The sequence below is a fragment of the Heterodontus francisci genome, chromosome 9, assembly GCF_036365525.1.
Source record: "Heterodontus francisci isolate sHetFra1 chromosome 9, sHetFra1.hap1, whole genome shotgun sequence".
NCBI classification, from domain to species: Eukaryota; Metazoa; Chordata; class Chondrichthyes; order Heterodontiformes; family Heterodontidae; genus Heterodontus; species Heterodontus francisci.
The window spans coordinates 96,520,928-96,544,362 of NC_090379.1; the positions used below are offsets into that span (position 1 = coordinate 96,520,928).

Below are 23,435 nucleotides of genomic sequence, written 5' to 3' on the forward strand. Positions count from 1 at the left end.
CCTTTTAGACATATACAAGACATTAAACAACGTTAGTAAAGAACATTACTTCAGGGTTTGCCAGTATACTAGAACAAAGAGGTATAGGTTACATTTTGGTAAAAAGAACTTTGCAGCTAATGTGAAGAACTTCTTGACACAGAGAGCGATCAAGTCTTGGGTGTTTGAGGGAGAATAGAGGAAGCAAAAACCTTATATCATTAATAGAACAGAGATAATTGGGTGTGGTTAACCACATTTTGCACGGACAGTTGGTGTTTTGGCCTTTGTTCGTACTGTTAGACCTGCTAAATCATCCTTAAATCGCCCTATAATGTTTTTCATATCACCACACAAGAGTGATGCTTCAGTGCATGAACAGAAGCGATAATATGCCATGCATTTTGGGGCTCTCCCACATGAATGGGGTGTAGAAATGTTGGCAGTTATGTTGAAGTACAAGCCGAAGGAACAAAGATGACATGAGAAATGAACTCAGCAGATATATAGAACTTGTATCAGCTCTTGGTACATAATAAAATTTACATTACAGCAACACGTAATTATGCCATAATATTACAGATAGGTGGGAAATGGTGTGGGTGACTTCCACTTTTCACCTTTCAACTGACCACAGATAATTTTTTTAAAAAATAGTTAGTGTTCTAGTCCCTGAGTATTTTAAGGGGTAAATAAACAGACAAACAACAGGTTTTTTCCTGTGTTTAAAAAGAAAGGTAACTGTTTATGAAAGTACTACCCACAAATGTTCGCAACCTCACCCACTCGCATATTTACACACATGCACACAAACAAGAAAAGGTAGAGAGTAGAGGGTAGCATGCAATTAGAGTCCGATTGTTGTAAAAGGAGTTCACTTTGAAACCTTCTGGGTTTTCTGGGAGGAATTTAACATCATTGCAGGCCTGAATGTTCCTTGTCTTGCAGTTGATGAAGTGTTGCAGACTTATTTGGTTCAAACGCAGTCCGAAGTTGGTGGTGAAAGTCCTGGTTCACTTTCTCAGATGGGAAGTTTTCAAGGTCACCTCACCAGTTCTCTTCTCAGTAGTTTGAAGATGGCGCTGGAAAGACTCCTTGCTTAGCTGGATTGATCTCACAGCTTGTCTGGCTGGATTTGATTTCACTCTCCCTTCCTTCCTTCCCTTCCCTTCCCTTCCCGTCACTCCTTCCCTTCCCTTCCCGTCACTCCTTCCCTTCCCTTCCCGTCACTCCTTCCCGTCACTCCTTCCCGTCACTCCTTCCCGTCACTCCTTCCCGTCACTCCTTCCCGTCACTCCTTCCCGTCACCCCTTCCCGTCACCCCTTCCCGTCACCCCTTCCCGTCACCCTTCCCGTCACCCCTTCCCGTCACCCCTTCCCGTCACCCCTTCCCGTCACCCCTTCCCGTCACCCCTTCCCGTCACCCCTTCCCGTCACCCCTTCCCGTCACCCCTTCCCGTCACCCCTTTCCTTTCCGTCACCCCTTTCCTTTCCGTCACCCCTTTCCTTTCCGTCACCCCTTTCCTTTCCGTCACCCCTTTCCTTTCCGTCACCCCTTTCCTTTCCGTCACCCCTTTCCTTTCCGTCACCCCTTTCCTTTCCGTCACCCCTTTCCTTTCCGTCACCCCTTTCCTTTCCGTCACCCCTTTCCTTTCCTTTCCGTCACTCCTTTCCTTTCCTTTCCGTCACTCCTTTCCTTTCCTTTCCGTCACTCCTTTCCTTTCCTTTCCGTCACTCCTTTCCTTTCCTTTCCGTCACTCCTTTCCTTTCCTTTCCGTCACTCCTTTCCTTTCCTTTCCGTCACTCCTTTCCTTTCCTTTCCGTCACTCCTTTCCTTTCCTTTCCGTCACTCCTTTCCTTTCCTTTCCGTCACTCCTTTCCTTTCCTTTCCGTCACTCCTTTCCTTTCCTTTCCGTCACTCCTTTCCTTTCCTTTCCGTCACTCCTTTCCTTTCCTTTCCGTCACTCCTTTCCTTTCCTTTCCGTCACTCCTTTCCTTTCCTTTCCGTCACTCCTTTCCTTTCCTTTCCGTCACTCCTTTCCTTTCCTTTCCGTCACTCCTTTCCTTTCCGTTCCGTCACTCCTTTCCTTTCCGTTCCGTCACTCCTTTCCTTTCCGTTCCGTCACTCCTTTCCTTTCCGTTCCGTCACTCCTTTCCTTTCCGTTCCGTCACTCCTTTCCTTTCCGTTCCGTCACTCCTTTCCTTTCCGTTCCGTCACTCCTTTCCTTTCCGTTCCGTCACTCCTTTCCTTTCCGTTCCGTCACTCCTTTCCTTTCCGTTCCGTCACTCCTTTCCTTTCCGTTCCGTCACTCCTTTCCTTTCCGTTCCGTCACTCCTTTCCTTTCCGTTCCGTCACTCCTTTCCTTTCCGTTCCGTCACTCCTTTCCTTTCCGTTCCGTCACTCCTTTCCTTTCCGTTCCGTCACTCCTTTCCTTTCCGTTCCGTCACTCCTTTCCTTTCCGTTCCGTCACTCCTTTCCTTTCCGTTCCGTCACTCCTTTCCTTTCCGTTCCGTCACTCCTTTCCTTTCCGTTCCGTCACTCCTTTCCTTTCCGTTCCGTCACTCCTTTCCTTTCCGTTCCGTCACTCCTTTCCTTTCCGTTCCGTCACTCCTTTCCTTTCCGTCACTCCTTTCCTTTCCGTCACTCCTTTCCTTTCCGTCACTCCTTTCCTTTCCGTCACTCCTTTCCTTTCCGTCACTCCTTTCCTTTCCGTCACTCCTTTCCTTTCCGTCACTCCTTTCCTTTCCGTCACTCCTTTCCTTTCCGTCACTCCTTTCCTTTCCGTCACTCCTTTCCTTTCCGTCACTCCTTTCCTTTCCGTCACTCCTTTCCTTTCCGTCACTCCTTTCCTTTCCGTCACTCCTTTCCTTTCCGTCACTCCTTTCCTTTCCGTCACTCCTTTCCTTTCCGTCACTCCTTTCCTTTCCGTCACTCCTTTCCTTTCCGTCACTCCTTTCCTTTCCGTCACTCCTTTCCTTTCCGTCACTCCTTTCCTTTCCGTCACTCCTTTCCTTTCCGTCACTCCTTTCCTTTCCGTCACTCCTTTCCTTTCCGTCACTCCTTTCCTTTCCGTCACTCCTTTCCTTTCCGTCACTCCTTTCCTTTCCGTCACTCCTTTCCTTTCCGTCACTCCTTTCCTTTCCGTCACTCCTTTCCTTTCCGTCACTCCTTTCCTTTCCGTCACTCCTTTCCTTTCCGTCACTCCTTTCCTTTCCGTCACTCCTTTCCTTTCCGTCACTCCTTTCCTTTCCGTCACTCCTTTCCTTTCCGTCACTCCTTTCCTTTCCGTCACTCCTTTCCTTTCCGTCACTCCTTTCCTTTCCGTCACTCCTTTCCTTTCCGTCACTCCTTTCCTTTCCGTCACTCCTTTCCTTTCCGTCACTCCTTTCCTTTCCGTCACTCCTTTCCTTTCCGTCACTCCTTTCCGTCACTCCTTTCCGTCACTCCTTTCCGTCACTCCTTTCCGTCACTCCTTTCCGTCACTCCTTTCCGTCACTCCTTTCCGTCACTCCTTTCCGTCACTCCTTTCCGTCACTCCTTTCCGTCACTCCTTTCCGTCACTCCTTTCCGTCACTCCTTTCCGTCACTCCTTTCCGTCACTCCTTTCCGTCACTCCTTTCCGTCACTCCTTTCCGTCACTCCTTTCCGTCACTCCTTTCCGTCACTCCTTTCCGTCACTCCTTTCCGTCACTCCTTTCCGTCACTCCTTCAATGTCCCAGAATGTGGGGACCACTGTTACATAATGGTGTCTGAATCTGGTCCATTTTGATAAATAGCTGTTATTTAACACATTTTCTGGGGCTTGGTTTCAAAGTCAATCTGCAAAAGCCTTTGCTAGCCCAATTTTTCATTATAGGAGCTGTTAGCATGGAATTGGCTGTTTTACATGTCAGTGTGTCTCCTCAAGGCGATTCCAGATGTTAATATTGGTCCTGTCTTCAACAGGCAAACATGTTGTTTGGCAGTACAGGAGGGGAGTCACCTGACCTCTCGCTCCATGTTGCCAGGTAACAAAATGTCCATCTTCTTGTAGCTTAGTTCAACAGTTCACTTTTATTTCATAATTCCCCCAGTTCATTTCATATTTCATCACTGTTCCCTCTGTGAGGGTGACACATAATGAGATTTCACATTTTCCTCTTTAGATGCCTTTGCAACATTCAACTTTAAAAACTGTCAAAAGCGATACAGATTAAATTATTCAACAGCACTCTATTAGGACAGCAAAAAGTGATCCTGTTAAATTAGTTGCCTGTGACATTGTGTTATGGGTAGTTTTTTTGTGGTCAAGAATAAATCAAGGAGGCGTGGCAAGACATCAGATGTTTTGGTTATGTGGCCCATATTTTGCGGTCAGTGGAAAAGTGATTGCCGCCGATCTGGAAGAATGTTCCCCACACAGATCTTGCGATCTCTGTGGCGTGGATTTTCCCACTTTCTGAAGTTAATTTGAATCTCTCACCAATATTAGGGGATTTTTGGCATCCAGCAACAAAGATGTCATCAAGCAGGTCAAGCAGCCAATCACATTGAAGAATTCTCAGAGACAGCAAACCAGGAAGTAAAATGCACTGGTTATCCTTCACTTTTTAATCATTTTACAGAGAGTACAATAAAGACTGGCATATATACATGGGATTAAGATGCAAGCTGAAATATTATACATGTTAAAAAATCATTATATTGAAAACCTATAGAATTTTTATCATACTGAAGAAATTTGCCATTGCACAAATATAAAATTAGTTGTTCAAGGCCACAGGTTATGGATCTGTGTGCTATTAAAACTCAGCTACACCTCATTCAGCAAGGTGTACGTTTTGTAGGTTTTTACAATGAGATTAGAGCATAAAAAGTGGAAGTTCATGTCAGTGCAAGTGTGTTCTTAAGATTTCCATAGTGGGACTTGATGATTTGAACACCACAACCTGTGGAGAAGCAGGGCATCACCGACAGCAAGTTCTGGATTTTTGCATCTAACTGCGCATGTGCAGATGCCAGAAGTTGCTGACAGTTTCACAGTTGTAATGTCAGTGAACGCGGATAGTTTTGCCATTGTTACAACTGCAAAATCCAGGACGATATGTTTGTATGATTTACTGTTTGTGTATGTACGGTTGTAACACCATGCAGGCCCTAAACACAAAAGGGACTTTAAACAATTCTGCTATTCATCCCTTACTTGCTATCATATAGATATTAAATACTTAGCTGCTTTAAAATATCTGCTATCTTAACACTTGGTAAGCTGAATTGTATATTTCATTAAACATGATTGCTACATTCCTGTTCCTAGCTAAGTGGGGTATTGTTTTAGTAACACGTATCAAAAGAGCAATGAATAAAGCAACTATGCATTGTCAGAGCCACTTGCAGGTGTGGCTCCCAAAAATAAACCTTGCATCTGTCTTATCAAAATTTTAGCACCAGGGCCAATATCCTTTATTTGTAATTTTATTCTAGAAAGGTTCCATCAGACTAGAAAGTAGCAAATATAACCCCTCTATTCAAGAACGGGGTGTGGCAGAAAACGGGTAACAATAGGCCAGTTAGCTTGACGTCTGTCATGGGGAAGGTGTTAGAATCAATCATTAAGGAGGTTATACCTGGGCACTTAGGAAAACTCAAGGTAATCGGGAATAGTCAGCATGGTTTTGTCAAATGAAAATCATGTTTAACCAATTTATTGGAGTTCTTTGAAGGAGTAACATGTGCCATGTATAAAGGGGAGCCTGTTGAGGTACTGTACTTAGATTTCCAGAAGGCATTTGACAAGGTGCCATATAAAAGGTTATTGCACAAAGTAGGAGCTCATGGTGTAGGGAGCAACATATTAGCATGGATAGAAGAATGGCTGGCTGGCTGGCAGAGAAAACAGAGTATGCATAAATGGGTCCTTTTCTGATTGGCAGGATGTGACGAGTGGAGTCCCGCAGGGGTCTATGCTGGGACCTCAACTTTTTACAATTTATATCATTGACTTAGATGAGGGGAGCAATGGTATGGTAGCTACTTTTGAAGTTGACACATAGATAGGTAGGAAAATATGTTGTGAAGAGGACATGAGGTTGCAGGCCGATTGTAGATAGGTTGAGTAAGTGGGCAAAAATCTGACAGATGGAGTATAATGTGGGATAATATGAAGTTGTTCACTTTGTCAGGAAGAATAAAAAATCGGAGTACGACTTAAATGGAGAACGACTGCAGAATTCCGAGGTGTAGAGGGATATAGGTGTTCCAGTGCAGGAGTTACAAAAAGTTGGTATGCAGGTACAGCAAGTAATAAAGAAGACTAATCCTTTATTATGAGAAGAATTCATCAGTTGGAAGCTTACATTAAACTTTTAATGGAACTAAATCTGACAGTTAACTTTAAAAAAGAAGCTGGCAGTCAAGATGGCCACCGCAATTTACAGTTGAGCACCTTACACATTCCAAGGAGACACATGTCTAATGAGCCTGTACCCAAAACAATGGCTTGCTCTTGTGATTGAATTATCTAAGATTGCTTTCATTAGCATGACATTCAAGGCCATCCCGACACATTGACTTTGAAAGAGGAAACCCCTCCAAGTATAAATATTGGCATTCTGAGGCCTGTGGAGATGGACTTACCTAACCTTGAATCTCATTAGATGGTTCCAGAGAATATGCTTCAGTAGTAATGTGACCATCTGTGCATCTCTGAAAGCTGGGAGTTTCCCTTGGACAAAGACAGAAAAGCCAGTGACTCATTCTGTGCAAAAGCTTGGGGGGTGCGTCTCTCAGTTTGAAAACCGTCTGTGACTGTGGACCCTCCAAGCCCACAGATTGCTACAGACAGAGATACCATGGGAAGAGAGCCACCTATAAATATGCCTCCAAGAAAACCCTGAGCCAAGTGGGCCAACCAGAAAGTGCACTTCGAACAGCCAGAATATAACTTTATCTGGAATACCATGGAATCATTCAACCTCACGCACTGTGTATTACTTTTTTGGACTCTAACCCTGTGTGCGTGTGTGCGTGCGTGTGTTCGTTCCTTTTATTTACATCAGGTTTCCTTTGTTAACTTTAATAAACTCCCCTCTTTCTTCTTTACACCCAAGACAACCTGTCCAATTGGTTCTTTTACAATCACAACAAAGGTAAAAGGTCAAATACTCACTGATGTGGTAAGATCATCCACTGTTTAAAAAGGAATAAACCCTGTTGTGCTCAAGTAAGAAGAAGGACAAGAGGGGAGCCTGTGACCCCCTGCTCACCTGGCTGTAACAGCGTATAATTGAAAGAGTGCATAGCTTTAAGTTTTCATTTAAAACATTCATGTGGTTAGAATAATATTGCGTTTGTCTCATCCAGGAAAGGTTTTCTTTACAACTTTGGATTTATTTTTAGCATTTAAGCTGACCTTAATTGAATTGGTTATAAGGCAACAAACTAAATTATGGAGCTTATACCTTTTTAATTATTTCCAATTCTTTGTTAACAGGTTGTGCAGTCTCATCTTGGAGCAACATCGAGTATCAAAGGTATGAGAACTGCACTCTAATGAGTTCAGGTTTTTTAATTTATCTCGTAGGCCTGAATGTTCCAGAACTAAATTCCTCACTGATTTGTACTGAATTGTACATGATGGTTTGCATTACGCAGTACTGCGAGCACAGTACTGCTACTGTGCTGCTAGTGAGCGTCCTAAAAATAAGTGTTTTGAATATTTGATATTGTGAATTCGTTAGTTCCAGTTTTTGCTAACATCTTGCAAAAGGGATCAAAGTAACTATCAATCAAACGCTTTAAAACAATTTTTTAACTGCAAGTTAAAAGTAAGATAGTAACTGTGAGAGGCAGAACTTTCAGCAGGACTTAAATTTAACACTGGTCTACTGCACTGAACCATGTAGATTTAGGAACAGGCAGATCAGAACATGTGATTGGCCTGATGAATCTCTGAAGGCATTTTGACACAAAGGCATGCTTCCTGAATTGCAATCTCAATAGGAATGGAAAAGTTTTACGTGCAGGCTTTCAACAAACACCAGTCTGTTTACATAAATTAGTCTTTGGGATGTTCAGTTGGTAATCTTCTGGTTTACCATTATTTTGTGATTTAAAAAAAAATGTTTTGAACTGATTGACATAAAATGCTGTGCAAGGGAGATTTACACTAACAATATAACATGTATTCGAAGGAATATGAAGCTTTGGTTTCAATTTAATGGAACAGGAGGTTTATGGGTCATTTCATTGTATTTTCACCTATGGGTCACAAGGTTCTGGTTTGAGTACTTCTCTGGGATTTAAGTACGTAATGCAGGTTGTAACTCCAGTGCAGTACTGAAAAAGTAATTCAAAAATGTCATACTTTTGTTGAAAAATTAAACCAAGGTTTCATTTCAGGTGCACATTAAAACATACCATGGTATTATTCAAAGGGGAGTTCTTCCAGTGTCTTTGAACTTTATGTCTTTGCAAATTCCCTCCCCATTTCAAACCTTCATTTTCATTTCAAAAGCTTCAAAGAGTTGACTCCTCCCAAATCCGTGTCTGTCTTTCCCATAACACTCTGTTGAGTTTCTCCAATCAGGTTTATGCCGCTGCCACTGTACCAGAATGGCCCTAAACAATGTGATCCTCCATAACTATAATCAAGATGCATTATCCCTCCTGACTGTTCTGCAGCCATTGACTTTCTTGACCTCACCATCCTCCTCCAGCTCCATGTGACTGTCCTCACTTGGTTCCACTTACCTGACTTATTATCATCAAACATTCCCAGCAGTGACTTCCCTTCTTATCCCATCACTGCTAGTTCAAGAATCTGTGTTTCTATGTTATTCCCTCAAGGATCTCTCCTTGGCCCCTTCTTGCTGCCCTTTGGTGACCTCTGCAGACATGTGGTCAACTTCCACATGTGGCACCCAGCTGTACCTCTCCACCACTTGTCTTGACCCCTCCATTGTTTTTGTGTTGTCAGACTGCTTGTTCAACATTCAATCTTGGCTGAGCTGCAGTATTTTCCAATTCAGTATTGACAAGACTGAAGCCATTGTCTTTGGCTTCTGCCAAAGACTTCATACCTTTTTTGCCGATTCTAATTTCACCCTTTCATGGCTGCTATCTTAAGCTAAAACAGCCTGAGCATCCTATTCAATACTGAACTAAGTTTCAGGCCCTGTATTCTCTCTATCCCCAAGACTGCCAACTGCCATCTCCAGCATGGCTGGATTTCACTTTTACTAAAGCCTGTCTGTTGGTAAAGCTGTCACCTCTGTCACCAGAGCCAACTATTCTAAAGCTTTCCTTAATGACATCCTGTCCTCCATAAACTTCAGCTTATCCAAAATTGCTGACCATATCTTATCCTGCACCAAGTCCCTCTCATCGATTACTTCATCAACGCTGACCTACATTGGCACTGTCAAATTTAAAATTCTCATGCATATATTTAAATCAAATCCCCCTCTTTCTCTGTAACCTCCCTGGTGAGATGTGGTAGGGCCCTAAATAAATAAATCATGATTATGGACTACTGTCTATTAATTACTTGTGCTGATTTGGACCTTCAAAACAACATTATGTACTGATTCAGTGTGTTGGAGTATCAATGCATGGTGCCATTTGGTGGTGAGATGTGGATTTCTGTCTAATGTCACTGGAGGCGGGGGCAAAGTGGATGGGGGTTAAGGCTAGGTGCTTCTTTCTGAGGAGTAAGGGAAAGAGTCATGTGTGAGGTATTCTCACCTATCTGCTTGTGACCAATGTAAGAACAATATTGGTGGAACCCTAGAAGTAGTTCATTTGTCTGCCTTAAAGACTGGGGATGATATGTGGCACAGCTAACCTATTTGGTGGGGGAGGGGGGGAAATAAAAGCACAAAAAGCATAGACACCATCAGTTACACATAAGTAATCTTCATATAGTAAATGTCCCAACTTAGTTCATAGAGGAGAAGTGGATGTGAAGCAGTAACAGAAGAGTTGGGAGAAATGATGGAAAGCATGATCAGAGACATTTTTTAGGAGGCTTTTGAAGGTTGAGATAGTGGTAGCAAGATGAAGGGGTTCAGGAAGAGATATCTCAAGAGTTGGTTTGAGGATAGCTAAAGGCTTTGGTGATATGGAGAGAAGATGGAGGATGCTCAGGAGACCAGTGTTGTAAGACTGAAGGGCATGGGCTAGAAAGTAGAGCTGGAGGACATTGCAGAAATGGGGTGGGATGAGGCTCTGGAGGGATATGTAAATGATAAGAATTTTGTCGGGGAAGGGGACAAATAAGAAATGAAGAATGGGCAATGGATGAACTAAACTTAATGACTGGTACGATGGGCCGGAAGAGGTATGGATAATTTGGAATGTATGTAGACTGAAGCTTGAGAGTTTGTTGTAGAGGTCATTGGGGAAATCCAGCCTGGAGGTACCTACAGTAGTAGTGGGGGTGAGGCAAGGGCTGAGGTGGGCTTTGTAGCGAGGGTGGAAGTGGGCAGTCTTGAGGATTGTTCGATTATCAAGTTTACAGGTCAGCTTAGCATCAAACAGGACACCTGGAATCTACACTGTTGGGTTCAGTTGAGAGTGACGTTATTCTTAAGTAAACCTAAAGTAGCTAACCACCTTCTACTTCCTGAAGTATTCCAAACTTGAATTCAAAATCATTCAATTTGTTTAAAATCATCCTGCATCAAAAGATAGAGATCTGAATATCTGGCAATTCATTGGAGTGGAAAGCAGATGTGGGCCAGTAAAGGATCCTTACTGAGCATGTCCAGTGCAATAATGAGTATGCACTGCAAGGATTACCTGCGTAGGTAATGACCAAAGTCAATTTGATTTTACTTTCAACTAAATTTTGCTGCTGATCGGATTCTCTGCAGACAGGCTTAAAATTGAAAAGACTGCTCTTGGAGATTGTTTTTAATAAACTGCACCTACCAAAAGCAATCATTGAAAATACAAAAAGCACTGAAAATACATCCATTACCATTGATTTCATTTCTGTGCTTGATGTTCAACTAAAGTGATAGTGGTGTGCCATTCATATCAGACATTTTAAGATGAGTTTAGCATTAATTTTTCACTCCTATTTTTTGATGTTTTAAAAATATTTTAAAGGACATGATTCTGCTATGAGTGTCAAAGCTCTGAGTGCACCCAAGAAGTACTTGAGTGATTGTGGTGCGTGAGCCAAAAAATGTTAATTCTGAACTATTGGCATCTTAACAACAAATATCCTGTGCTGTGCAATTGAGCCCTTGTTACTTTGGGATTGGCAATTATTTATTTGCTGTTGTAAAGTGTATCTGCATTATAAAGGCACTGTCGAGATTTACATCCTCTATGTCAAGAGTTTTGGAATGCCAGTGTTTAAGGTTGTGGGTACAGTACATGAGAGCTGCAACATGTTATGTCATAACAGTAGAGTGCAGTTTTCACCTGCAGTTAAATGCAAGGTGAGTTCCATGGTACTTGCCCACCAGAACATATTGATTTGCAAGTCAATTACGCAAGCAGTTCACTGCTAACAGATGGTGATGGTGCAAGATCTCTTAACTGGGCAAAATGTGTGGCATATGGAGACTCTTATTTGAAATATTTGAGTAAAGCTCACCTTTATTCCTTAAACATTATTGTGCTACAGCTAAGGTGTTTATTATTTTTCTAGTTGCACAAATGTTTTTTGTTTGAAGCCATTATGAACTGGGAGCCAAACTGATAACCAAGATTGCAAAGTAATGATTGAATGCTGGGCTATTCCTCAGCACTGGGAAAAGCTCCATCATGTGGCAAGTGGGCCTTCCTCCTCAGCCACTCCATAGAGAAAGAGTGACACATAGATACTGAAGCACCCTTGCCCTCTACACTTGCAGCCAGCATGCTGGAATAGCAAACAAGGCCATTGCAAGTCTGTTTTCCTACAAGCTCAGTGGTACCCAGCTGGTAATGTGTTTTCCTAAGTTAGGGTCACTCCATATTTGTATGTGTTTACAGTGGAGAATAAACTGCAAGCATTTTGGGTTTGTTTAAGATTGACGTTCCTTTTCATGTCCACTATAGGGGATGAAGAAATTGCAAAAACTTCTGACGATATTAGTTTGAGCTTGGGCCAGAGCTGCAGTTTGTACAAAGCTGCGAATGATGAACAAGGTGAGCTTGGCCTGCAGGGATTCGACTGGCAAACAATACAATTTGTTTTTGTTAATATGCTGATTATTCTATAAATATATCTGGCTGACATTCTTTTGCATTCCACTTAAAATCACCTGTTTATTATTACAGTGTAACAGTCTATTTTGGGAAATAATGGAGTTTGAACCTTGACCTGCTTGTATAAGGTATAACTTAGCGATAAGCTAGCCTAAACTAGTTGTGGGGTTTGTATTATCGAAGAGCAAGAAAGTTAGGTGCAGCATTCAGAACCTCAGTGGTAATAACCTATGGATAACCAGCTGAGCCATGCACAAATTGGCATTGGGTCAAGTAAATTAGACAATTCAGTGCATGGCGCAAAGAATGGTGTGGGAAGAAGGGGTTTTAATTCATGGGGCACTGGCACCAGTACTAGGGAAAAAGAGAGTTGTTCCTTTGGGATGGGCTCCACTTAAACCGGGTTGGGATCAGTATTGTGGTGAGTTGTATAACTAGGGTTGTAATTAGGGCTTTAAACTAAAAGTGGGGGAATATCTGGTGAAAGGAACTTTAGAATATATGGAACACAGAGTGATCAGGGAACAGAGTGCTATGTTCTGAAGAAGGGTCACTGACCTGAAACGTTAACTCCGCTTATCTCTCCACAGATGCAGCCGGATCTGCTGAGTATTTCCAGCATTTCTTGTTATTTCAGATTTACATCATCTGCATTATTTTGCTTTTACATTAGAGTGCTTTGCTTCACTTGAGTGCTAAAGGAGGAATTTGATGCAAGTGAGAATTCAGTGCAGAGGGGCAAGGAAGTGCTGCTTTTTATTATTTTTTGGTTCATTTCCAGTAGCTGGTGAGTGATGTAGTTTTGTCTCCCAAGCTAGGAGACTGTAACTTGCTACTACTTTGCTAAATTAGTAACTAGTTAACTAATCAAATAAATAAATAAGGTTAGACAGTCATGGCAGGGCAGGTGTTGTGCTGTAACTGCAACATATGGAAGTTTGTGGAAAACACTGCATTCCCAGACAACCATATCTACAGTGTCTGCAGCTTGAACAACTTTGGCTCAGAGTTGCTGAGTTGCAGTCAGAGCTGCAGTCATTGCGGGGCATCAGGGAGGGAGTGTTACCTGGACACATTGTTGTAGAAGGGAGTCACAATCCTCAATTTAAGTAGCATTAGAGTTGGTTAATGGTCATGGACAGGAGGATGTGACTGCAAGTCAGGCAGATACAAGGATCCAGGATGTAGTGATGGAGGAGCCTCGGCCCTTGACTTTGACCAACTGGTACGAGGTACTTGCTACCTGTGGAAGGGAACAAGGACTGCAGGGTGGATGGCCAAACTGACCCTAGCACCATGGTGCAGGATGCCATTCAAGTGGGCCCAGTGGAAAGGAATGTGGTAGTGACAGCAGACAGTATAGTCAGGGGGATAAATACTCTGCAGCTGTGACTGGGTGTTCCGAAGGTTGTGTTGCTTGCCCGGTGCCAGTGTTAAAGACATCTCCTCGCAGCTGGAGAAGAACTTAGGGTGGGAGGGGGGGGATGAGGTAGGAATCAACGACAGAGGTAGAATTAGGAATGATCTGCTGAGAGTGTTTGAGGAGTTTGGATCCGTATTAAAATGTAGAACTTCAATATGTAGATAGTCCGACTAGGGTTGGGGCCGTACTGGACCTGGTATTGGGGAATGAGCCCGGCCAGGTGGTCGAAGTTTCAGTAGGGGAGCATTTCGGGAACAGTGACCATAATTTCATAAGTTTTAAGGTACTTGTGGATAAGGATAAGAGTAGTCCTCGGGTGAAGGTGCTAAATTGGGGGAAGGCTAATTATAACAATATTAGGCAGGAACTGAAGAATTTAGATTGGGGGCGGCTGTTTGAGGGTAAATCAACATCTGACGTGGGAGTCTTTCAGACGTCAGTTGATTAGAATCCAGGACCAGCATGTTCCTGTGAGGAAGAAGGATAAGTTTGGCAAGTTTCGGGAACCTTGGATAATGTGGGATATTGTGAGCCTCGTCAAAAAGAAAAAGGAAGCATTCGTAAGGGCTGGAAGGCTAGGAACAGACGAATCCCTTGAGGAATATAAAGACAGTAGGAAGGAACTTAAGCAAGGAGTCAGGAGGGCTAAAAGGGGTTATGAGAAGTCATTGGCAAACAGGATTAAGGAAAATCCCAAGGCTTTTTATACGTATATAATGAGCAAGAGGGTAAGCAGGGAAAGGGTTGGCCCACTCAAGGACAGAAAAGGGAATCTATGTGTGGAGCCAGAGGAAATGGGCGAGGTACTAAATGAGTACTTTGCATCAATATTCACCAAGGAGAAGGACTTGGTGGATGATGAGCCTAGGGAAGGGAGTGCAGATAGTCTCAGTCATCTCATTATCAAAAAGGAGGAGGTGTTGGGTGTCTTGCAAAGCATTAACGTAGATAAGTCCCCAGGGCCTGATGGGATCTACCCCAGAATACTGAGGGAGGCGAGGGAAGAAATTGCTGGGGCCTTGACAGAAATCTTTGCATCCTCATTGGCTACAGGTGAGGTCCCAGAGGGCTGGAGAATAGCCAATGTTGTTCCTTTGTTTAAGAAGGGTAGCAAGGATAATCCAGGAAATTATAGGCCGGTGAGCCTTACGTCAGTGGTAGGGAAATTATTCGAGAGGATTATTCGGGGCAGGATTTACTCCCATTTGGAAACAAATGGACTTATTAGCGAGAGGCAGCATGGTTTTGTGAAGGGGAGGTCGTGTCTCACTAATTTGATTGAGTTTTTTGAGGAAGTGACAAAGATGATTGATGAAGGAAGGGCAGTGGATGTTATCTATATGGACTTTAGTAAAGCCTTTGACAAGGTCCCTTATGGCAGACTGATACAAAAGGTGAAGTCACATGGGATCAGAGGGGAGCTGGCAAGATGGATACAGAACTGGCTCGGTCATAGAAGACAGAGGGTAGCAGTGGATGGGTGCTTTTCTGAATGGAGGGATGTGACTAGTGGTGTTCCGCAGGGATCTGTGCTGGGACCTTTGCTGTTTGTAGTATATATAAATGATTTGGAGGAAAATGTAGCTGGTCTGATTAGTACGTTTGCGGACGACACAAAGGTTGGTGGAGTTGCGAACAGTGATGAGGATTGTTAGAGGATACAGCAGGATATAGATCGGTTGGAGACTTGGGCGGAGAAATGGCAGATGGAGTTTAATTCGGACAAATGTGAGGTAATGCATTTTGGAAGGTCTAATGCAGGTGGGAAGTATACAGTAAATGGCAGAACCCTTAGGAGTATTGACAGGCAGAGAGATCTGGGCCATACAGGTCCACAGGTCACTGAAAGTGGCAACGCAGGTGGATAAGGTAGTCAAGAAGGCATACAGCATGCTTGCCTTCATCGGTCGGGGCATAGAGTATAAAAATTGGCAAGTCATGCTGCAGCTGGTCAGAATTTTAGTTAGGCCACACTTAGAATATTGCGTACAATTCTGGTCGCCACACTACCAGAAGGACATGGAGGCTTTGGAGAGGGTACAGAAGAGGTTTACCAGGATGTTGCCTGGTCTGGAGGGCATTAGCTATGAGGAGAGGTTGGAAAAACTCGGATTGTTTTCACTGGAACGACGGAGGTGGAGGGGCGACATGATAGAGGTTTATAAAGTTATGAGCGGCATGGACAGAGTGGATAGTCAGAAGCTTTTTCCCAGGGTGGAAGAGTCAGTTACTAGGGGACATAGGTTTAAGGTGCGAGGGGCAAAGTTTAGAGGGATTGTGCGAGGCAAGTTCTTTACACAGAGGGTGGTGAGTGCCTGGAACATGTTGCTGAGGGAGGTGGTGGAAGCAGGTACCATCGAGACGTTTAAGAGGCATCTTAACAAATACATGAATAGGATGGGAATAGAGGGATACGGACCCCGGAAGTGCAGAAGGTGTTAGTTTAGGCAGGCATCAAGATCGGCGCAGGCTTGGAGGGCCGAATGGCCTGTTCCTGTGCTGTACTGTTCTTTGTTCAAAGGTAAAAATCTCTGGATTGCTACCTGAGCCACCTGCCAATTGGCATAGAGTCAAGCAGATTAGGGAATTAAATGCATGGCTCAAAGAATGGTGTGGGAAGAAGGGCCACTAGCACCAGTACTGGCGAAAGAGGAAGCTGTTTCTTTGGGATGGGCTGCACTTAAACCAGGCTGGGATCAGAGTCCTGGTGAATCATATAACATGGCTGTGGATATGGCTTTAAACTGAAAGAGGTGGAAGGGAGGGGGAACAATGTTAGCAATTTGAGTGAAGACGAGCAGAATGGGATAGGAAGGGACAGAGTTTAATGGTAATAATGTATCAGAGAATAAGGTCCATGCAAAGAATAGTAGTTAAAAAAAAAAATAAAGTTAAAGCTTCTTTATTTGAATGTGTGTAGTATTCATAATAAGCTAGATGAACTAGCCGCACAAATAGAAATAAATAGTTTGGATCTAGTTGCCATTACAGTGACATGGTTGCAAGGTGACCAAGGTTAGGAAGTAAATATTTCAGGGTACACAGCATTTCAAAAAAGACAGACTAATGGAAAAGGAGGAGGAGTAGCCCTCATAGCAAAGTATGACATAAGGACAGAAGTGAGAAAGGATCTTTGTTCAGAAGATCAGGAAGTAGAATCAATATGGGTGGAGATTAGGAATAAAAAGGGTCAGAAAATGCTGGTGGGAGAAGTTTACAGGCCCCAAACAGTATTTGTGCCATCGGACAAAGCATTAAGCAAAAAATAATTGGAGCTTGTCACAAAGGTAATGTAATGATTTTGGGGTACTTAAATCTTCATATAGACTGGACAGATCAAATTGGCAAAGCTAGTCTGGAAGATGAATTTGTAGAATGCTTTTGTGCCAGTTTCCTGAAACACTACGTTGTGGAACCAACTAGGGATAAAGCTATTTTAGATCTCGTGTTGTGCAATGAGGCAGTTTAATTAGTAAGCTCATAGTAAAAGATCCTCTGGGAAAAAGTGATTATAATGCGATTGAATTCTATATTAAGTTTGAAAGTGACATATTCCAGTCCCAAGCAAGAATCATAAACAAAGCCAATTACATAGGTATGAGGGGAGAGCTGGCTCAGATTGATTAGGTGAATAGACTAAAAGGTATGGTGGTAAATAAACATTTAAAGAAACAATTCAAAATGTTCAACCAAAATACATTCCATTAAAAAAGAAAAACTCAGCTGGAAAGATCCATCCATGGCTTACTAGGGAAACTGAGGATGGTATTAGATTACAAGAAGAGATTTATAATGTTGAGAAGAATAGTGGTAAGCCTGAGGACTGAGAGAGGTTCAGAAAATAGCAAAGGGTGTGCAAAATGTTGATGAGGGAAAACGTAGAACATGAAAGTAAACTAGCCAGGAATATTAAAACAAATTGTATGAGCTTTTATAGATTTTTAAAAAGGAGAGTCGCTAAGAAAAACATTGGTCTCTTAGAGACAGAGACGGGAGAAGTTATCACGGGGAACGAGGAAATGGCAGAGATGTTGAACAAATATTTTGTATATCTCCACAATAAAAGACACATTATATACCAGAATGAGAGGATAACCAAGGGGCTAATAATAGCGAGGAACTTAAGATAATTAAAATCAGCAGAGAAAATGTATTGGACAAACTTAAGGGACTAAAAGCTGACAAATCTCTAGAACCTGATGGCCTACATTCTAGGGTTCTAAAAGCGGAAGCTGCAGAGGATGCATTGGTTATGATTTTCCAAAATTGCCTAGATTCTAAAACGGTCCCAGCAGATTGGCAGTTAACCAAAGTAACACCACTATTCAAGAAAGGAGGGGGAAAGGAAACAGAACTACAGACCAGTTAGCCTGATATCAGGCTTCGAGAAATTCCTGGAATCTATTGTTATGGAAGTTTTAACAATCCACTTAGAAAATCATAGTATGATCAAAGTCAACATGGTTGACTTTATTGACGAATTTATTAAAGGTTTTTGAGGATGTAACTAGTAGGTAGATAAAGGGAAACCAGTAGATGTAGTATACTTGGATTTCCAAAAGGCATTCAATAAGCTGCCACACAAAGGGCTAATACACATGATAACAGCATATGGAGTTGAGGGTAATACATTAGCATGGATAGAGGATTGGTTAACGGACAGGAAGCAAAGAGTAGGTGTAAAGGGGACGTTTTCAATTTGGCTGGCTGTAACTAGTGGAGTGCTGCAAGGATCATTGCTGGGGCTTCAGCTATTTATAATCTATATTAATGACTTAGACAAAGAAACGGAGAGTAATGTATCTAAGTTTGCTGATGATACAAAGCTAGGTGGGAATGTAAGCTGTGAGGAGGACACAAAGAGGCTGCAAAGCGATATAGACAGGTCAGTGAATGGGCAATAAGGTGGGAGATAGAGTATAATGTGGGAAATTGGTTGTAAGAAAAAAGCAGAATTTTTTTAAAAGGCATGAAACTTCTAAATGGGACTTGGGTGTCTTTGTACAAGGACCACAGAAAGTTCGTATGCAGGGTACAGCAAGGTGTTAGGAAGGTAAATGGCATGATGGCCTTGATTGCAAGGGGAATGGAGTGCAAGAATAAGGAAATCATGCTACAGTTGTATAGGACTTTGGTGAGACCATACTTGGAGTACTGTGACCAGTTTTGGTGTCCGTATCTAAGGAAGGATATTTACCTTGGTGTCAGTATAGCAAAGGTTCACTGGATTGGTTCCTGGGATGAGAGGGTTGCCCTATGATAAGAGGCTGAGTAAATTGGGCCTGTACTCTGGAGTTCAGATGAATGAGAGGTGATGTCACTAAAAAGTATAAGCTTCAGAGGGTTTGAAAGGGTAGAAATCAAATTTACATTACTATAAATTGTACTTGCGTTGTCATTTGTAAAAAATGTATAGGTGAACATTGTTGTCACAAATCACAACTACCAGTTACATTTTTTGTCTAATTTGCAGTCCAAAGGCCATTTTGCACAGTTGATATGAAGTAACATGGAAAAACTGCACAGAAAAGCAATGTATGGTTTCCTACTTCAAAAAAAATGTAAAACATTCTGAAGATATTACTTTCCTCTTTTCCTTCTAAATATCTCTCAAAAGTGCAGATTTCAATAATTGTAGGAGAAAGTACCTCACATAAAAATCAACCCCACTGTATCTTGGGTAGAATGGTTCTCGAAATAAGAACCTAAGAAATAGGAGTAGGAATAGACCATACGGCTCCTCAAGCCTGTTCTGCCATTCAATACGAGCCTGGCTGATCTTCTACCTCAACTCCACTTTTCCACCTGTGCCCCCATATCTCTTGATTCTCAAAGACCAAGTATCAATCTCAGCCTTGAATACACCCAATACTAGAAGCTGGCATAGGTTATGCAGTCCCTTTAGCCTGTTCCACTATTAAACAGGATCATGGATGATCTTCAATCTCAACACCACTTTTCTGCCTGATTCCCAAATCCTGGATTCTCTTAAATTCCAAAAATCTATCAATTTCAGCCTTGAACATAATGAATGACAGAGCATCCATAACCCCAAAGATTCGCAACCCTCCAAGTGAAGCAATTTCTCCTCGTCTCCGTCCTAAATGGCCAACCCCTTATCCTGAGACCCTGTCCCCTAGTTCTAGATTCTCCAGCCAGGGGAAACAACCTCTTTGCATCTACCCTGTCAAAACCTCCTCGAAGCTCATATGTTTCAGTGAGATCACCTCTCATTCATCTAAACTCCAGAGAGCACAGGCCCATTTTACTCTCTGCTCATAGGACAGCCCTCTGATCACAGGGATCAATCTAGTGAACCTTCGTTGCACCTCTAAGGCAAGTATATCCTTCCTTAGGTACAGAGATCAAAACTGTACACAGTACTCCAGGTATAGTCTCACCAAAATCCTGTACAATTGCATTAAGACTTCCTTATTTTTGTACTCCAATCCTCTTGCAATAAAGACCAACATATCATTTGCCTTCCTAATGCCTTGCTGCACCTGCATGTTAACTTTGTGTTTCCTGTACAACAGCACCAAAATTCCTCTGAAATCAACATTTAATAATTTTTCACCATTTTAAAAATATTAATTTTTTTCCATTCTTCCTACCAAAAGTGAATAACCTCTTATATTTCCCCACATTACACCCCATCAAGTGTAACAACCATTTGTGTGGCACCTTGTCGAATGCCTTTTGGAATCCAAATAGACTACATCTACTTTTTCTACCCTACTAGTTCCATGCTCAAAGAAACTCTAATAGATTTGTCAAACATGATTTTTCTTTCATAAGACCATGTTGACTATAATCGTAGTATGATTTTCTAAGTGCTCTCGAACCACTTCCTTGATAATGGATTCTAGCATTTTCTTGATGACTGATGTCAAGCAGACTGGCCTGCAGTTCTGCATTTTCTCTCTGTCTCTTTGCTTGAATAGCAGTGTTACATTTGTTACCTTACAATTCTCTGGGACCGTGGTAGAATCTAGGGAGTTGTGGAAGTTCATAACCAATGCATCCACTATTTCTGCAGCCACCACCTTTAGAAGTCCAGAATGCAGGGCATCAGGCCCAGAGGATTTGTCGACATTTGGTCCCACTAATTTCTCCAAGACTTTTTCTTTACTAATATTAATGAGTTTAAGTTCCTCACTCTCATTAGGCCCTTAATTTTCCACTATTTCTGGTCAGATTTTTGGATATTCCACTGTGAAAATGGATATAGAATATAATTAACGTCTCTGCCATTTCTTTATTCCCCATGATAATTTCTCCTTTCTCAGCTTCTAATGGGTCACATTTACTTATGCTACTTAGTTTTTACAAAATTGTAGAAGCTCTTCCAATCTGTTCAGTCAACTCTAGACTCAATATTCAAATGCTGTCATAGCTAACCTCCCATTCTTCACGAACATATGAATTAGGAGCAGAAGTTGGCCATTCGGCCCCTCGTGCCTGCTCTGCCATTCAAAAAGATCATGACTGATCTGTTCGTGTTTCGAATCCCACACTCCCATCTGCCCCCCGATAACATTTGATTCCCTTGCCTGACAAGAATCTATCAACTTCTGCCTTAAAAATATTCAATGACCCCGCCTCTACCCACTTCTGAGGCAGAGTTCCAAAATCGCACAACCTTGTGAGAGAAAAAATTTCTCCTCATCTCCGTCCTAAAAGGGCAACTCCTAATTTTAAAACAGTGCCCCCTAGTTCTGAACTCACCCACGAGAGGAAACATCCTTTTCACATCCACCTTGTCAAGACCGTTCAGGATCTTGTATACTTCAATCAAGTCTTCTCTCACTCTTCTAAACTCGAGTGAAAACAAGCCCAGTCTGACCACCCTTTCCTTGTAAGACAACCTGCTCATTCCAGGTATCAACCTAGTAAACTTCCTCTGAACTGCCTCCAACACATTTCCATCTTTCCTTAAGTAAGGAGACCAAAACTGCACACAGTACTCGAGATGTGGTCTCACCAATGCCCTGTATAACTGAAGCATAACATCCTTACTTTTATTTTCAACTTCTCTCATACTAAAGGATATCATTCCATTAGCCTTCTTTACTACTTGCTGTACCTGCATACCAACTTTTTGTGATTCGTGCACTAGAACACCTAGATCCCTCTGCACCTCGGAATTCTGCTGTCGTTCTCCATTTAAGTAATACTCTGCTTTTTTAGTCTTCTTTCCAAAGTGAACAACTTCACATTTTCCCATATTATACTCCATCTGTCAGATTTTTGCCCACTCACTCAACCTATCAAAATTGGTCTGCAACCTCCTTATGTCCTCTTCACAACGTACTTTCCGACCTATCTTTGTGTCACCTGTAAATGTAACTACCATGCCATCGCTCCCCTCATCTAAGTCATTGATATAAATTGTAAAATGTTGAGGCCCCAGCACAGACCCCTGCGGGACTCCACTCGTCCCCTCCTGTCAATCAGAAAACGACCCATTTATGCATACTTGGTTTTCTGCCAGCCAGCCAATCTTCTATCCATGCTAGTATGTTGCCGCCTACACCATGAGCTCCTACTTTGCACAATAACTTTTATGTGGTGTCATGCAGGCCCCTACCTGCCAAGAATGATTTCACCACATGGACGTTAAATTTTAGATTGTTGCTGGGAAGAAGAGAAGGAATTGCCAGGCCCCTGGTCGGAAAAACATTTTTACATATTAGCAGACAGTGTTGGAACAAAGGAGCTGTCCCCTGCTCCCATACACTAAGCACAATTGTAGAGACATTGTTTGAACTGGGAGAAGGCTCCTTGCCCCTGGATTGAAAAGACCTCCTCTCTGCCTGTCTGCTGCCATCTCTTTCTCACGGAACTCCAGAACCCACTGAAGACACATGAGCCCCAAGAGAGAAAAGTCTCTTACGGTGAACAAGGTTTAAGAAGAATACTGGGCCCCAACAAAAAGCAAGACCATACCTTCAAACAAGGACTCTACAGTGAGCTCGAAGCACAGTAACAAAAAACCCTCTTCAGAGATTGCTTCAGACTTTTCAACTTTATTTTTTCTTCTATTCTTTTCTGTCCCTATCTGCATGTGTGTCACGTATACATGCTAGTGTGGGCGCGTCGTGTATCCATAACCGAATTAGAGTTTAAGTTGAGTAAAATTTCACCTTTCTTCTTTAAACCTAAGAAAACCTGTTTGTGCTCGTTACTTTACCTTATAATTGGAAAGCAGTGAACAAGGATTCACCAAGGGGGAGCTAAAAACAGTGTGTTTAAAATTAAAACCTTGCTACTGTAAGACCAGGTGAAGGCTGAATGGGACCCCTAGACCTCTTTCTCACCTGGTTGTAACAGTGGCACCTTGTCAAATGCCTTCTGGAAATCCAATTACAGTACGTCAACGGGCTACCCTTTATCCACGGTGGTTAAACATGATTTCCCTTTCACAAAACCATGCTGGCTCTTCCCGATTACCTTGAGTTTTTCTAAGTGCCCAACTACAACCTCCTTCATGATTGATTCTAACGCCTTCCCCATGACAGACATCAAGTTAACTGGCCTATAGTTACCTGTTTCCTGCTTCCCCGCACCCCCCCCCCACCCCGCTTTCTTGAATAGAGGGGTTGTATTTGCTACTTTCCAGTCTGATGGAACTTTTCCAGAATCTAGCGAATTTTGAAAAATTAACACCAATGCATCTACTACCTCATTACCCACCTCTTTTAAGACCCTATAAACTGAAACTCATGCAGAAGTATGCTACTTATATTCATCCTGCATTGTCCGACTCACCCATCACCCCTGTGCTCACTGGCCACTTCTGGCTCCTAGCCTCCCAATACGTTAAATTTAAAATTCTCGTTGCACTT

General features: G+C 42.4%; 1 protein-coding gene across 5 annotated transcripts in view; it reads left to right on the forward strand.

The window, feature by feature from the left end:
- The window catches only part of pcnx1 (pecanex 1), a 303,868-nt gene that overhangs the window by 118,494 nt on the left and 161,939 nt on the right, over positions 1 to 23,435 (forward strand). For all 5 annotated transcript variants that reach the window (XM_068039551.1, XM_068039549.1, XM_068039550.1 and 2 more), the window contains exons 4-5: positions 7,453 to 7,492; positions 12,015 to 12,104. In XM_068039551.1, the coding sequence (XP_067895652.1) occupies positions 7,453 to 7,492; positions 12,015 to 12,104 (130 nt within the window). The remainder of the gene's footprint in view (positions 1 to 7,452; positions 7,493 to 12,014; positions 12,105 to 23,435) is intronic.